The 16,638-nt window shown below is 48.1% G+C and overlaps 1 protein-coding gene across 1 annotated transcript in view; it reads right to left on the reverse strand.

Moving 5' to 3' along the window:
• The window catches only part of PPP2R1B (protein phosphatase 2 scaffold subunit Abeta), a 165,338-nt gene that overhangs the window by 22,258 nt on the left and 126,442 nt on the right, over positions 1–16,638 (reverse strand). Inside the window, exon 12 of the mRNA XM_069614304.1 lies at positions 2,582–2,736. Within this exon, the coding sequence (XP_069470405.1) occupies positions 2,582–2,736 (155 nt within the window). The remainder of the gene's footprint in view (positions 1–2,581; positions 2,737–16,638) is intronic.

Here is a 16,638-nt window from a genome sequence, read left to right on the forward strand (position 1 = left end):
ATGAGGCGAGAAGAGGTCCTACAGGGTTCAAAAATACAACTTCCCTCTCCTGCATCACACTTCAGGGATATCTGGCACAATATTAGAGGACTGGACACCATTTCCCACCCAGGCACACAGTTCACTTTTAGGCCCATATTTTCAAATGGGAAAATGAAACTAGAAATCCCAGCGTGCAATGTGCAAAAGTAGAACTGGCTGAAGCTGTCCCTCTGTAGCAAGGTAGGCCTTGTTGGCATCTAAAGGGACAACTGGTATACCGGATAGTGCCGCATGCAACGCTAGAATGGTACTGCTACGAAAAATGACCTACATTACCCTTGCAACTGAATTTATAATTCTAGAGCAGCTTCAAAAACAGGAGGCTTAACAGATACTGAAGGATTCAAACAAAGGGCAGGCAGTGCACATTATGCAGGAACAACCTGCGTTAGTTCTGCTACAGCAGAGACTGCTTCAAGGGTGCCTGTACATGGAAGCTGGTGGTGAGGACATTTGTAGCCGACGCGTTGGCAAGTATTGGTACAATACGTAGTACACTACATATTGATCTGAATTATTTTCCATCTGAAAATCATCTCATGTATGCAGGTTTAAAAAACTTGCCACATCAAGCTCAAGCTATGGGCTCTATAGCAGAGAACACCCAATGCACGTCTCATGTACTGAAGATTAGCTTTAAGAAACTATGCATTAACCCAGTTAACCTTAAGCAAAATGGGGCAGAAGTCTATAAACGCGTGTATAAAAGTCTTAATTGCTAATTGAGTAATTCCTGAAGTCTGGGCCCCAAAGGGTCTGCGCGGAAAATGGTTAAAACACGTAATGAAAATTAAGACAGCTTCTAGACCTTTCAGAAAGCACCAAAAACACACAAAAAACCTAAAATTCTCCCTCCTACTGGTATTGCATTCCTACCAAAATAGGTAGCGCTTGAAGTGGAGCATTTTCTTAGGATGCTCCTAAAAATTGGATTTACGGAATAAGTAATTCCCACTCCAAATGGGAGTACAAATATTCAACTCTAAAAACAGATTTGATAATCAATACTTTTTGGCACCAAGCAAACGAAGGTTTCCTTACCCTCTTCAGATGCAGCAGTAATACAAGTAAAATTCCTTCCTGTGGCACGGCTCTGCTGCTACCACTGGTGCACATGGCTGTGTGTGGGGGGTAAAACAGGATGCACGCTCCTATGCATCCGTTTCCCATATGTTCAGACTATTTGCCTGTTTTTGAAAATAAGGAACCTGAAATGGGGGCGTTTTTATTAATGGATTTGTTTAAAGAGCTCAGCGCAGAGCAAACCCCCTGGTCAACTTTCCTGGATTCTTAACCGCTCCCACTCTGCTGCACCCCGTGTCTTTCTACACCCCCCCCCACCCCCCACACACACCCTCCTTGGCCCATTACTTACAACATCGGGACTGGAGCTGCACTGGTACATTATTCACATCCATAGTCAGAAGCACCCCACCACTCGGATGCACACAATGAACTAGGGCCTTCACTGGTGGTTTGCTGCAGTACTGCCGCATCTTTACACATTTCATCCAATCCAACTCTACCCGCTGAGGAACGTCTATTAACTAGGAACCAATGCCTCATAAAAAGCAAAGCTAGACACAAAACTGCACCTATGGAAATATCAAATCGGGAGTACAATGTGAAAGTGAAACCATGCAAGCTTCATTCGCAGGGAAACCATCCTCTCGTCATACGCTTGCTCCACACCAAAAGAAATTGGGCTTTTATCATGCTTCATGACACCAGCCTCCAAGCACGGGACAGGGCTTCAAACCCATGACACTTGCTTCCAAGAAAATGCTGGAGGTTCACCGACTTCACTGGCTAAAGCAATGACCATTCACTAAGTTGCCTTTTCACAGAAAGCAACAACCATTGTTTCAATGGAGTCGCTATTAAAATTGCAGAGAAACACTAGACACGGCACGGCAGCTTTATTATTGCATCCAAGCAACACGTTCCAGCAGGGCGTCCATTGGACTGATTAAGTCTCTGAAGCATCGCCAGTGGCTTGTGCACCAGTCAACTTGTATGCATCGAGGAGCAACAACATTAAAAAAACAGAATTTAACTTATTTCCCCAACTATAATGGGAAAACATCGGGATGTGCCAAGCCCCTTTGCTTTGTAACCCCTTCCCCAATTTGCCATTCTCCTGGAGCCTAGTCAGATCAAAAAGATGCTTTCCTACCGTATCAAACAATTTTTAATTTAAACCATGGCGCTAGGGAACATTGGCCAAAGACTGCCTATGTAGGGCATTGTTACAAAAATCCAATGGGCATTATTTGGGAAAGTATTTGCATACTTTTATGGCTGACATTTAACAGAGGATATTTGTGTCGTGAACCTGTGCTGTGCGATAATGTCAATTGATCTCCATGTGATCAAAGGTGTGTGAAAAAACATGGAGCTGGGACTTTGGCAGGAGCTGCTCCGTAAATGCCACCCTTCTCCACACACACCAAGTATCTCGAGGTGCCGCAGAGGAAGATCAGCATGTGGCACTGGTGGTGGACTGGTCGGGTAAGCTCGGTGAGAATAGTATACTTACGTTCACACAGAACAGGGTGGTCATCCTGTGAAGGTAGTTGGGGTCGTTGGCCATGGCCAGCACTTTGGGAACAATTGTGTTTTGAGCCCACTCTGCTCCAAACTTCTCCACAAGTTTCATCAGGTTGTTTGTGGCCGCTTCACGGATAGCATACACTAAGAAACATAATTGAGAGGAATGTCACATGTTGAAAACAAATGACATACAGGAGCAAATTGAATACTTGACCAGTGCACAATGACATGTGAAAAAGTGCAAAATTACATACGCAAAAAAGCAGAAGTAGCACATATTGGCATTAACCCTGTGATCCCCGTCACTCCCTACACCCCCAGGACCCAAACCTGGAAATGCGTATACATTGGTTTAGGGTATTCTATAGGATACATTCTCTTATGGTTAATACACACTTCCAACAACGAGGCTCCATTTCATTTCAATAAAATGAATTTCAATGTAAAACAAGATCCACTGTAGGTCTGGTCAAAATGCCACATTTTATTCTTTGCAAAGCAAACCCACCTCTGCAGAGCACACCCTTCATGGACTAGCTGCCAGTGTGCCTCATGTAGGATGATATTCAGGAAGCCGGAAACAGTACAAGGGTTATGTTCGTTTGTGCTGTGTCTATCCTTTCCATAGGGTTTCATGGCCCCAAAGCCGTCTGCAGATATGTGCGGGTATTGCACCCAGACGGGGAAACCAGACCATGTTCTACTGGGGAAAGAAAAAGGGCCAGAAGAATACGATGGTAGTTGAGCTCCTACAATATTTTTGTTTAGTGAAAAGACCACGTTTTTCCCGATGAGGTTGCTTATTTCTGTTTTTTCTCCCAAGCAAGTTTAATCCAAAGCCTGACAGTATGCCTTTGGGTGCTCTGCCTTATGACTCACAAGGAATCGGTACGCCAAAGATAGCCTCCTAGTGTCCGAGACAGTAACCCCTCTGAGGCACGTGGCTAGGCTGCTCGTGGCTTTTGGGACTGATATGGTCCAAATGGTGTAACGCATTTTACCTGCCCGGTTCCTTTTGGAACCCCTTTTCCATCGAAACAAATTAAGGTGGTCTTTGTTTGACTCAAAGATCTAAAGGGGTCACATAACCCTTGTACCTCAGGTGTTGAAAACCACTGAAAATAAAACCAAGACATGCCCGTGGAAGCAATTACATATAGGAAGGTCAATGACATGACAGCCGAAAGTAGCCCGTTAGAAGCAGCTTAAAACCACCCCAAACAACATCTGTAGGTGGTTCATTCTGAAAGGGTCCATGGTTCAGTGACAATATGCCCAAAATGATGTACAGAGTGTATAAATCCCATTCAGGGCAATTAGCGCTGAAAAGCAGAAGAGGGCCAATGCAAAAACTCCATACGAGAGGCCAGAGTTTACAGAGTGCATCGCTTTTTATGGAACACCAAACCGAGGGCAAACCACATCTCATCAATGGCTGCGCTTTATTTAGAAACCGCCATGATGTTGCCTTGTTTAGTAGGCGGGTGAGCACTAGGAAGTTCAGTGTGCACAGAAGTGAGTAGTTCAGTGCTAACCTGCACTCAGATGACTCATTGCAAGTTGAGCTTTCTCCAGGCATGTGCTTGGCTTTAATGTTCTCGAAAGTTTCAGAACCAAGGTCACTAGGTAAGACCGACAGGTACAAGCCTCTTTTACAACACAAAAGCATTTCAATCGTCATAAGGCAAGTGAGTACCAATTTCGATTGGTTAATTGTATAAAAGATAGTTGCTTTGGATAAAAGCGCTATATAAATAAGTTCTATTTTAAGCACAGTTTACATGAGCAGAAATCGAGCACAACGTAGTAAAGTTACTCCATTTTTTATACATCCCTTTTATAGATTAGTGGTGTTGTAGCACAGAACATAAAAGGGGGAAGCACTGCAAGTAACAACTGTCAGCAGGTGGGCATCTGGATTCTGCAAACTGGAATGGGACTCATCAGAACGGAAACGCCCATCGCCCCGACCGGTGTGGGGGGCTACAGGTGAAAGCACGCTCAGCTTGCTTACAAGGTTGCATGCAAACAAATTCCTATTGCATCTAGAACCAAACAAAAATTCAGTTACCAACAGTAATTAATCTTTTATAACGCGTTTAATACTGGAGATCAGTCTAAGCGTAGGTCCAGGATTCGAACTGTGTTGCTCTGCATTCTTGCTTCCAAGGCCAACGCATTGCCCCCAAGCTAGCTCCTGGCACAGGAGTATATAAAGCAATTCAGCGTTGAAGCATTTTCCAACTCCGTGTATTGACCATTCTGCAAATGTTATTACTTTCCACTTGTGCTGGGTACACAGTCTCGTTCCTGCAGCATGTGCCAGTGCAATACTAAAACCACAGATAGATTTGAGGGAAACTGACATTGCTCAAAATGCCAGCTTTCCGGTAGTTTGAGGAGGCACTAAAGATCGGACCAAACCGCAAATTACAACAAGTGCCACCGTTTGCAAAGTTTGAGATATTTATGACAGAGCATTATGATAAATCGGCAGTTACACTGGCGGTGCAACAATGCTCAGATTTCCGAAACTCTAAATTGGTAATTCCAGATTGTATGGACCGATTTTCCATACTCTGGCCTGGTGGACAGATATAGAAGGCCAACCAGTATTGTGACAGGGACCACTCTGGGAGCCAGTTCAAGGTAGCAAGACTAGGCGACTGTCTAGGCCAAGCCTCAAGAGATGGTGAGCTTGTAAGGGATCCACAATGAGCACACAGTGGAACAGTCAAGGAACACAGTTAAAAACGGTTTAAAAAATACTTATCCAACACTGAAAAGAGACTACTAGCAGGTAATATACAACACTAATAGATCGTACACAATCACTGGAATAGGGCAAAATACATATCAACCCCCCACCCCCCCGGACAAGGAAGGTACAGATAGAATAAATCTACAAGTTACAATCCTAACTTCAGAAGTCCACCCCCAAGATGTACGGGGCCTTGTGCACAAAAAGTCAGCAACGTTCCATACAGTTTTGTGAAGCTGTGAAAAAAATGAAAGTAGGGTCTTTACGGTCCAATGAACAGTCGCAAGGGTCAGGGGACAGGTTCATCTAAAAAACAAACAAGTCCCCAATGTCCAGAGTGCTTGTGTGAACAAGCAATGGCAAACCCAAACCAATATATTATAAAAGTAATCAAACGTTTTAAGAGGGAAATAGGGGTGCAGGTAAGTATCTCTAAAACTGACTCCCCACATATTTGTCATGAGACTTGGCAGGTCTGCTGAAGAGGGTCCGAGGTCGCATTTTACACTCTCAGCCTTTGATCCACCTGGGCTGCAGGTTGGAGCACTCCTCCGGTAGGCGACTAATGAGTGTGCAAGGTCTTTGTTGAGCAATGCAAAATAACTAAGCAGAGTCCCTCTCGGGACAGGACCAGATGCAGGAAAGCCGTTTCAGATGACGGCCACCAATGCATAGCAATGCAGAGGGATTCACTTGCCGCTGTCCGACGCTAGGACCATGATTCATAGAGGCAATTCTTGTAGCACAAGTTGAAGCTCCCAAGTTCAGGGCCGCAACTCTGAAAAGAGACATCTGCAGCATGGTAGTCCAAACTCAGAGCTCGTCAGCCACTGCGAGGTCCAGGGTCACCCCCAAGCTCTTCGTGGGACGCCGAGCTGTCAAGAATGGATGTTCACAGGACTGCGGAAGATCACTACAAGACAGTGTGATTCCAGTACAGCAGCAGAAGTTGGTCACCAGGCCTCCTTCCAACGGGTCACCAGTCTCCTTGCAGGTCTTGCAGCTGGACAGGAGTCTTGGCTCCTTCCATTTCTTCCAGGATCTCGTGAGTGGGTGCAGGGGTCCTCTAACCCAAAAGCTAGGTAAGAGCTGAAACTCCCACTAGCCAATGACAGATCTGGCCTGCACACCCCAGCAGTGGTCCAATAAGGACCACAGGCGGCAAAACTCATGCAAACCAGTTTGTGGATTGGGACCGGGCGGTGCCAGCCCACTTGAAGCAAACACAGCCTTCCAGTAGCCCACAAAAGCCTCAGCTTTCCCAAGCAGTGGAAGTCCATATAAGGATGTTTCTGGTCTTACAGGCCAGGAAGAAAGGTAAAACAAAAAGGACCAAAGGACAAGCAAAAAAACCTTGCGTCAGGGGCAGGTTTGACCACTGCCCACAGTTTGAAGCCAAACGTGCCAAGGTTGAAACAAATGCACAAAAAAACAAAAATATATAACTGCTGCCATCAGCTTTTTCATTTAGCACACCTAGGGTAACCGAAAATGCTCTGAATGTTAGTCTAGGGCAAAACAAAAAAGTTTACCCCATTGTACACCTCTTCCTTCTCTCTGCCTCTCTTCTGCTAACCTTCCCCTCCTACTGCATAGTTAATGCAGTATGGCAGCCTGGTGCTCCCGATTCATACAGGATGCCATAACCTCAATCTAAAAGCCCCCACCTTTCATTGCACTGTAAAAAGGATAATTCAGATACAAAAATAAAAAAAGGTTTGGGGTACATACAAATGGAAGGAAAGGTGCTGTAGAGAGAAATCTTTCCAACAGAAATGATAAACTAATCTGTGTTGTAACAGTGGGCACAGCAATAAGATCCGAGTACATGGTGTAGAGGTGCAGATGCACGCTATGAAATGTAAGCCATTCTAAGCCAAACATAAAACACGGCACGTTATGATCCCGGGCAAGTCACTCCACCAGTTCGAGAGCTCTCAACAGGCTAAACCCAGAAGTTAGCGTTCAATAAAATTAAAGACATGGGTATGCCACAGTTCACCAAGAAATAGTCCTTACAAGACTGAAGTCCCCATTTGCCATGCCGGTGGCTACCTTTGTTGATAGCCCTGTTCAAGACGTCCCCATGCTGCTTTCAAGCACAAACTTTATTTAATAAAGTGGAAATATCAGTTTGGGCCAAAATGCAAAGTTCCATCATTTACATTTTCAATGCAATCTTGGCAGTAACAGACACCACACCCAAAACAGCAAATTGGAATTCTTGGCTGGTCGCGCGATTTTGCTGTGGCCAGTTGTGACAAGATTTACAGATGTGTATCAACAACGCTGAAAGCTTTAAGTGGAAAGCCTTTATGCAGACCTACAAATCATACATCCCAAGGAAGAGACTGGGAGTAGTGCAAATGTAGACCCAAAAACATGTGCCGAGTGTACCCGAAATGGCACAAACTAATTTAATAATGGGGGTGCGTGTGCGTCGTGCATGCCGTTACATTTGTACCAATAAGAATTAGATATGGAAATACACCACCATGACTACCAGAAAGCGGCTAATCAGCAGATCTACTGTAGAGAGCTTATATTACAGTAAGTACATTGCTGGCGCAAAGCCCAGACCGAGCACATGCCAAGGAATTCCAAGTCTCCGGTCATTAGCACTGCTCTGCTCTTGTCCCAGGTACGTGAACATTCAGTCCATGATCTATGACCAAAACAAGGTGGTGTGCCAAAGAGCACGTAGCAGCTCCTGTGGGATCATGCCTTGGGCAGGACAAAGGCAATATGTGTCTTCAGCAGAGCATGCTGTCAGGCCATTTTAAAATGATCCCATTCATGTTACTGCAATGTAAAAATTACACGTACAATGACGCACCTATGCGACTGAACCCCAGGCAGAACTGTGGGATGCACAACCAGACAACCATCAGCAATAAAAATGCTACGATGAGGAGCACTTTAAGGACTAAAGGCCTTCGGGTGCAGACGAAAGCAATGTTTGGCTGTGCCATCGACCTTTTGGGGTACGACAGAAAAGATACCCGCAAGACTAAAATCTGCTCCAAGTATTTAAAGGAAAAAATGTGGTCTGGACGGAGACCATGAAGAGAAAAGGCATACTAACACAATGTTCCACAAAGGCAATATACCTGAAAAATTGCGCTCAACAGTGCAGTTATGCAGTTGTGGCATAATCACAATGGCCGTCAAATAGAGCCATAATGCCAATTCTAAGCCAATGTAAAATATGGAGCTGGGTGCTTTTGATAAAGAGTGAGGATTCGTAATTGCCAGCCCTCACCTGGTCAGACAGGCTCGTCTATATGAGCGCAACCAGGTGCTTGTCCAACTGTGCAACTTCAACACCTAAAGTTGCTAGGCCATGGCAGTAACCATGTAAACTATGAACGGGTGGATCAATGTAGGACTCTGAATGTTGCAGAGTGGATAGTGTTGGCTAAGATTTAAAGTCCAACTGATGTGGTATTAGGGACCCGACTATTAATATAGGCTTTTACTACACAAGTCGGTAGAGTGGCTGAGCAGCCAGGATCATAGGAGGGGTAAGGGGAGCTGTAGAGCAGTACACTGAAATCAGTAAACGGTTATATTACATTATGTATACACTAGGCCAATTAAAAAAAATTGTAGCAATTACTAGTAGCATACAATGAAAGAGGGGGCGCACCTGCCCCACCTGCACTGGGTACAAACTGGCCAGAGAGACTTGGGGAGCTGTGCAGCCCCGAGAGAACACCTAACCGGGACAACTGCAGGGCCACTCACGGCTTGACTTTCAAAGAAGGGTTAAGCCCGAAGGGCGGACCACCCTGTTCGGAAGGGAAGGCGAGGCGTGGACAGCTGCGGGCGGACCCGAAGCAACATCGCTGCCCTGCGCAGCTGGTCCTTTGCGACCTCAGCAGCTGGGCATACCATCTATGCTGCCGGCACGGCGGTTTCTGTGTGCATTATGTTGAGGCACGTCAGTGTGCATGGTGTAAAAGCAGCAGGCCGTCAACTGCCATCTTTTGAACCACCTTGTCCTAGCGCAGGGCAGGCACAGCCTCTGTCCCCGGACCAATGGTAAGACTTTCAGACCTTTGCAGTGTACCCTCACCATGCACTGCCCAAGCCCTAGGCCGCACCCCCGGTCCTTGCGCAGCCGATCAGCACGATAGCCACCCCGGCCGCTTCATAAGAAACAAGCCTGCCACGCGCATAACATCTGTACCCCCACCCACCCCAGAAGAGAGGAAGCCCCGGTGTGGCGCGGGAGGAGAGGGGCGACGTTACGGATACAGCGCTGCACCTAGGGAAGGAGAATCCTCCCCCAGCGACGCCACTGCCCCGGAGGCGACCGGGGTGCATCAGCTCGCAGTGACATCGGAGCAGTGCTGGAGACTGGTAGCAGAGGCCTCAGAAGAGGAGGCTCTTCCTCTGGCCAAGAACAGCAGGTGTGCCCCATCAGAGGCATGTTCCACTCTGAGACCCGTGACTAATAGGAATGGAGGACAACAGGTCAGTTGAGTGACCCACCAACCCTGATCACTCATCCTCCTCGACTATTTTTGCCACACTACCAACCACCAGTAGAATATCCTTAAGGGGGACACTTCCTTACCTCCGTGGCCGGGGGCATAGCCATAGCACAGGGGGCTAGTCTGCGCAGGCGCTCGTCGGCTGTCTGGATTGTTAGGCGCCCAGGCAAGAGAAAACAAAAACCAAAACATTTTTTAAAAGATAAGATCGCACTTTACCTTGGCGAGGAACCCAGACAGGGGAGATCACTGCCGTTGCATACAGAAATACAACCAAGAGGCGCTGCTTCAACTAGCTGTGTGCTAATGTGGTGCCGGTCCAGTGTTTCTTTTGACTGAGCCCGTTTCTCTTCTGGGCTGCATCCAAAGGGTGCAGTCTGTGGGGTGTAGTCCTTTATGTCTGGCCTTTTCACAGTCCCACCCTCCCCTCTTGCAATTGGTTAGAAACGTCAGGTGTGTGTGTGGCTTGGCTCTAGCAGCCTTTTTCCATTTGCTTTGTGGACAGCCATGAGGAAGGATATGGCAAGAGAAACCAGTGTGGAGGCACCTTTAGGGGCTGGCTGATTCTGAGCGAGTAGTTTCACAATGATTGTAATCCGTTTTTGGAATGCTTTATGCACTCTTTTAGAGTGGTGTGAGTGTTTTCTAATATATATATTTTAATAATTTATTATGTATCCATATTTTTTGTGAGCACTGTGTGCTAATCTGGTGCCTGTCTAGTGTTTCTTTCGGCTTGAGCCCGTTTCTCTTCTGGGCTGCATCCAAAGGGTGCAGTCTGTGGCGTGTAGTCCTTTGTTTATGTCTGGCCTTTTCACAGTCTCCCCCCCCTCCAACCCATCCACCTGGTCATAACTGACCTTCCCAGGGCAGCCCTCTGCCCGGCAGCCCCCTCGGCTAAGGGCCCCGAAGCAAAGGGCGGCTCCTACAGTAGCGGCTCCAAGGCGTGTCTACAGGTGTCCGCAGGGGAAGCAAAGGAAACCAGCAGCCAACAGACAGCAACTTGTGGCATGGGTGGGGTGTAGAGCAATTACTCCAGAAAGCCCTCACCACTCTACTTCACCTCTCCACAACGTAGACTGCCATAGAATTACGCCATGCATTCATAGAGAGATGTGACCACAAGCATAATTCCATTCTTGGCCGGACTGTAAATGTTGCATTGCATTACGCACCAACACACTAGCCAATGTTAACTGGTGCCAGACCTATACAGAAATGTTAAGATTAGCCTGCGTCATCTTTAGACAGGTGTAACAATGTTAGCATGTACCACACTTAAAATGGAATTCTTAACTTTAGCCTGCGTCGCATCTAGATAGACATGTGAAGGTTAGCATGCGCCACACTTGGATGAAACTGTGAATGATGTAATGCAACACTTGATTGGAATCGTGATCACTAGCCTGCCTCACATCTAGACAGAATATTGAAAATTAGCAACGATGGAATAGTGAATGATAGCAAACATCAGACTTAGACATAACTGCAAGGACAGCAATGCCAACTAACCAAACCACTAACAATTTCATCCCTCTGCATACACTTCTCAAACTCTAACCAAACACAACCACAAGCCTAAAACGCAGCAATCTGCACTAACTTCACTACACTGCAACAACAAAACAAACCCCACATAGACTTGAACAGCACACAACGACTACCGACCGTAAAACACCAAGCCCAGCCGCGGACCCACCGGGCTGCGGCTGCAATCAGCACATCACTGCTCTCTTGCACTTTTCCAGCTTATTCCCACTAACTCACCCCCCCCCTCCCTCCCTCCCTCCCTCTTTCAGAGCCGCCAGGAGACCACTCGGTGTTAGTGCGCGGTACAAATAACCTTTAACATTAATGTTAACATACTAGCGTGAGGTTCTATCCCATCTTCTGCGGACACGTCCTTGTGCTCTAGACGAGTGGGGGTGGGGGTGGGGTGCATGGCACCCAGCCCTATTCTCAACGTTCCGGGGTCAGGTCTTCACAACGGCACACTGCGACCACGAAGGAGGCAATGAGGTGGGAGGTCAAAACTGCAGGCATCAACCCACTGAGAAAGCCTCAAATCCTCGCTCCACACAACCTGAAGCATGGCGTCAATACCCATCGGGCAGAGAAATATTGCCTGCAACCCAGACAAGCTAGAGGCGGGGTGACACCTGCAGAGCGCAGCAACACCCAAAGCAAGAGTGGGAAATAGCAAACCAAGCTTCAATTTGAGGCTGCCACAGTCCAAGCATGTCAAGACCTTAGATTCTGCCCCCCCCCTCCTCCCACCGCGGTAGGCAGTCCACAGACCAACCATGATGGCTCAACAGCGTTTCACGACAAAGTTGTTCAGTCAGCTCCAAACTAGCATGCAATCCCTGGACGGGAAGATTGACACATTTATGTGTAAAGTGGACCACATGCAAGTGCGCATGGACAAGCTTGGAGAACGATTGGACGAAGTGGAAGGTAGGGTTTCCAGGGTCGCGGACGAAGCTGCTTCAACATCCAGAGACCTGCAACAAATGAAGAGAACGCTGAAAGAGCTTGCGGAAAAGCAAGATGACCGAGTCAAGGTCCAGGAGAAAACTTTGTATACATTGGTGTTTGAGGCTGCAGACCAGCGGAGCATGGAGCCCATGGTGGAGGAGATTGAGGGAAGCACTGGGGCTGGAGGGCTTCTCGAACATCTTTGTTGTGGAAACGGCGCATAGAATACCAATCAGGAGGCCCATAACCAGAGCACCACCTAGACCAATATCTATCGCACGAATGCTGTACTATCGGGACAGGGACTCAGCCCTACGGAAGGCGAGAGAGAAAGGGACCCTAACATACAAAGGAGACAAAAATCTTTTGATAAAGTCCAAGCATCAGATGAGAAGGGCATCAGTTATGCCATGATGTTCCCAGCCAAACTCTGGGTGGAACATGAAGGGCGCACACTATTCTTCACCACCCCGGCCAAGGCCAATGAATTCCTGAAGCTTCTGCCTTGGAACCCAGGTCCTAGGGGGAGCGGAGGGGGGGTGGGGGACAACAATTAGGCAAGCACTGACAATACGCACTCCTTAATGATTAAGAGTCAACATTCAGCAGAATAAGGAAACGAAGGGCCAAGAGTACAGAGACACGGTCAGGCTGCTTGCAGCTGCCCAAGCGAAAGCAAGTTACACAGACCTACGAGCTGGCAGGTTGGGGCAGCCAGCCTTGGGAGGGAGTACACATTACTCACATGTTGGGGAAGTCGCTGGGGGAGGGCACACATCGAGAGAGATAACACATGGAAAGGAATGGGTTGCATCGCAGGGGTAGTTCAAGACTACACTTCGGGACACAAATTGGTCCGGGGTGGGGGGGGGGGCTTGATAACCTGAGTCATGGCCGGATCGATCAGATGTCTTACCTGGAATGTTCGAGGTCTGAACTGTCCATTTTAGTGCCGCAGGGTCCTCCTCCATTTACAGCAACAGAGTGGAGATTGCGTCTCTGCAGGAGGCGCATCTCACTCCGGGGGCCGAATCTCACTTCGACAAGACCTGGGGATGCAATTGATATTTTTCTTCCTATGCCGGGGGGGGGGGGCGGTCGGCATACTTATCCAAGGGGTGGCAGGCTTTAACTTGATTGCCACAACCAGGGACAGCGAGGGGAGAGGCCTGATGGTGAGGGGGCACAATATGGGGCCGCCTATATACTTTGGTTAATTATTACAAACCTAATAAGGACATGGTTACGACTTTAGAATGGGTTCATCAGCAATTGGAGGGAGGCCCCACCGGGAGACATTATCTGGGGTGGCGATTTCAATGATGTGATGGACCAGAGATTGGACCCCACGTCTGGTCCGACCTGGCACCTGACAAGGACATTATGAACTAAGAGGGATGAGTCAGATGAGAGGCAGGAATAGGACAAGTCCATTGGGCATCAGGGGACTCCAAGGGGGATGGGGATGTCTGAAAAGTAATGCATAAATGGTGCAAACTACCCGATTGTAAAACCACTAGCTCATACTGCAAGGGTCACTAGAGGGGGGGGGGGGGGGTGCGTGTGCCCCAGGCAGCAGTGTATGTAGCCAACCAGGGGCAGGCACACTTCATCTCCAGACTGCTCGATACGATACAAGCGTTAAGACGCTGATGTGTACGTTCTTGGAGGGCGGGTGGAGGGACTTAACTCCTGGGTGGATAAAACACAGGATAGAAGAGCCGAAGGGAGCGATGTGCCAGGGGAAATTGAGGACACACCGGGGCACCTGGAACGTGCAATAGAAGTGCAGGGACTGGTAGATATGTGGAGACAGCAGCACCCACGGAAAGAGGGGTACACTTTCTTCTCTGCACAAAACCTACACCAGAATAGATTACCTGCTCCTGAATAGAGACCAGGAGGCAAGGGTGATTGTAAGATTAGGCCGGTGGGTTGGACCGACCACGATATGGTGCGCAGGACACTGGACATCAGAAATACACAGGTCAGAAGGGAGCCAATGTTGTAATGAAATGATCTGGAAGGATCCCGTTTTTGCTCATCACTTGATGAGGCAATTGCAGAATACTTTCAACTAAATGACACCGGGGAAGCGAGTATGGGAACGGTTTGGGATGCAGGGAAGGCAACCTGGAGAGGGCTGATCAGCAAGGGGGCAAGGCGGAAAAAGGAAAGGAACGCGAGGGAAGAGCAGCTGAGGCAAGAGATAGTGGAGGGAGAGGAGAAGATGCATGCTATCTCTCAAACAGAAGTACTATGAGAAGGGGAATCAGGCAGACGCGCTCCTGGCAACAAGACTCTGGGCAAAGGGCAGAGAGATTGGTGTCCACCCTAGAAAATTCTGCAGTGGGCTCTCGAGCAACACCGAGAGATAGCAGAAGGCAAAGCTCATCGTATTGAGCTTTACAAATGCAAAGCCCTCGCTGCGGACACTGATGTGAGTGAATATCTACGTTGGGTGGCCATGGTTAAACTTACAGGCCCAGACCACTTGGAAAGCCCAATAATGCCTGAGCAAATACAGGAGGCGATTGCGCGCCTACCGAACGGCAAGGCACCAGGGGAGGACGGGTACACGAGTGGGTTCTATAAGAAGTATGGAGGGGTTCTGTCTCGCCACATGGTAAAACTGTACAATCACATCCTTGACACAGGTGACAGCCCAGCCACTTTCAGTAAGTCACAGATATCCGTGAGCCCGAAAAAGGTAAGATATCCAGCCCAGTGTTCTTCATAGCGCACTAGCTCTCCTGAATGTAGATGAGAAAATATTCACCCCAATTTTAGCAACATGCTTGGAGGAAAAACTACCCCGAATAATCCACCTGGACCAAATGGGGTTCATAGCATAAGACCCGAGACCTTATAGAACATGTCGGGATAGTCCGAGGGGAATATGTGCTCTTGAGCTTGGATGCAGAAAAGGCCTTTGACGTGTAGAATTGAGGTTCTTGTTTGCAGTGAAGGAACATTGGCGCGGGGGACAATGTGCAGAGCCATCAGGGAAATCTATGCAGGAGCCATGGCAAGGGTAGTGGTAAACAGGGCAAAATCCAGGGAATTTGGCTTTAGTAGGGGCACCAGGCAGGGGTGCCCTTTGTCGCCCCTGCTCTTTGCCTTGTTGATGGAACCGCTGGGGAGGAGATATGTAGGGATGATCAGATAAGAGGTATTGGGGTGGGGGATTATACCCACAAATTAAGCATGTATGCAGATGACATAATGGTATATCTCTCAGAAGTGAGACAGTCCCCAGGGTGCTCCGGGTGTTCAGAGTATGGGAGGCTCTGGCTTCAAGGTGAATGTAAATATGTGGATTCTACTCCCCCTGAAAGACAACTGAGGAGTAAAAACCAGAATGGGAGAGTTGGGTATAAGGGTGGAGGAATCTTGGGGTGAGAATCCCTAGAGAGCTGGATAACATGAAAACAGCCCCCCCCCCTACTGCATCGGCTCTTCTGGGAATTGGACGCCTTGTCGAAATAAACCATCTCGTGGCTGGGGCGACTGAACGTGCTAAAAATGGTCCTCCTCCCCAGGGTGTTGTACTTATACCAAGCCTTACCAATAGACCTGCCAGACCTGCACTTCAGAGCTTAAAAAACAAAATAGTGAGGTTCCTCTGGCAGGGGAAGAAAGATTATCCTATACACTAGTGCAGCCCAAGAAAAAGGGAGGGGTGGGTCTACCCAAAATGCGCACGTACTACAGGAAAGCCCAATTCAGGGCCATAGTCCCTCATCTGCGAGCGGACAAACAATGGGTGGGTATTGAGAACTTTCTTCAGACCGGTTACACTTGGGGAATGGCTCTGGGCGCTGCAGGAGGCAGGTCTGAGAAGGGTGCAGACAAACAGGGTCCTGGGCCCGCTTTGGGCTCTCTAGAGGGTTAAAAGGGAAATGGCTGGGGTCACGAAAATCACATCTGGGCCCCTCCGACTAGAGGCTGTATCCAGGGCCACAAGAGGTTTCAAGATTGGTTTGAGGCAGGGGTGGAGAGTGGGGCAAGTATTCGAAAAAAGAAAAAAAAAAAACACGTTTATAGAACCAGGGCGAACGGAGGGGATTCTGGGCGGGGGCACGGTCGCAGTGTTGCAATATTTAAAATTCAAAGGGGTGCTGATGACCGATAGTTGGAAGGAGGAATTGCAGAGGGAACTGACACGGAAAGAGTGCTGGGTATGGAGAAGGGGATGAGGGGCCAGATTTCCAACTGTATCAAGCCCTACTAGAGGCGCAGTGGGTGTGGGGGGAGGGCGGAAAATAGAGGTACACAAGAAGAAATGGGAAAGGGACATGAAGG

The sequence above is a fragment of the Ambystoma mexicanum genome, chromosome 9 (genome assembly GCF_040938575.1).
Source record: "Ambystoma mexicanum isolate Mex_15411 chromosome 9, UKY_AmexF1_1, whole genome shotgun sequence".
NCBI lineage: Eukaryota > Metazoa > Chordata > Amphibia > Caudata > Ambystomatidae > Ambystoma > Ambystoma mexicanum.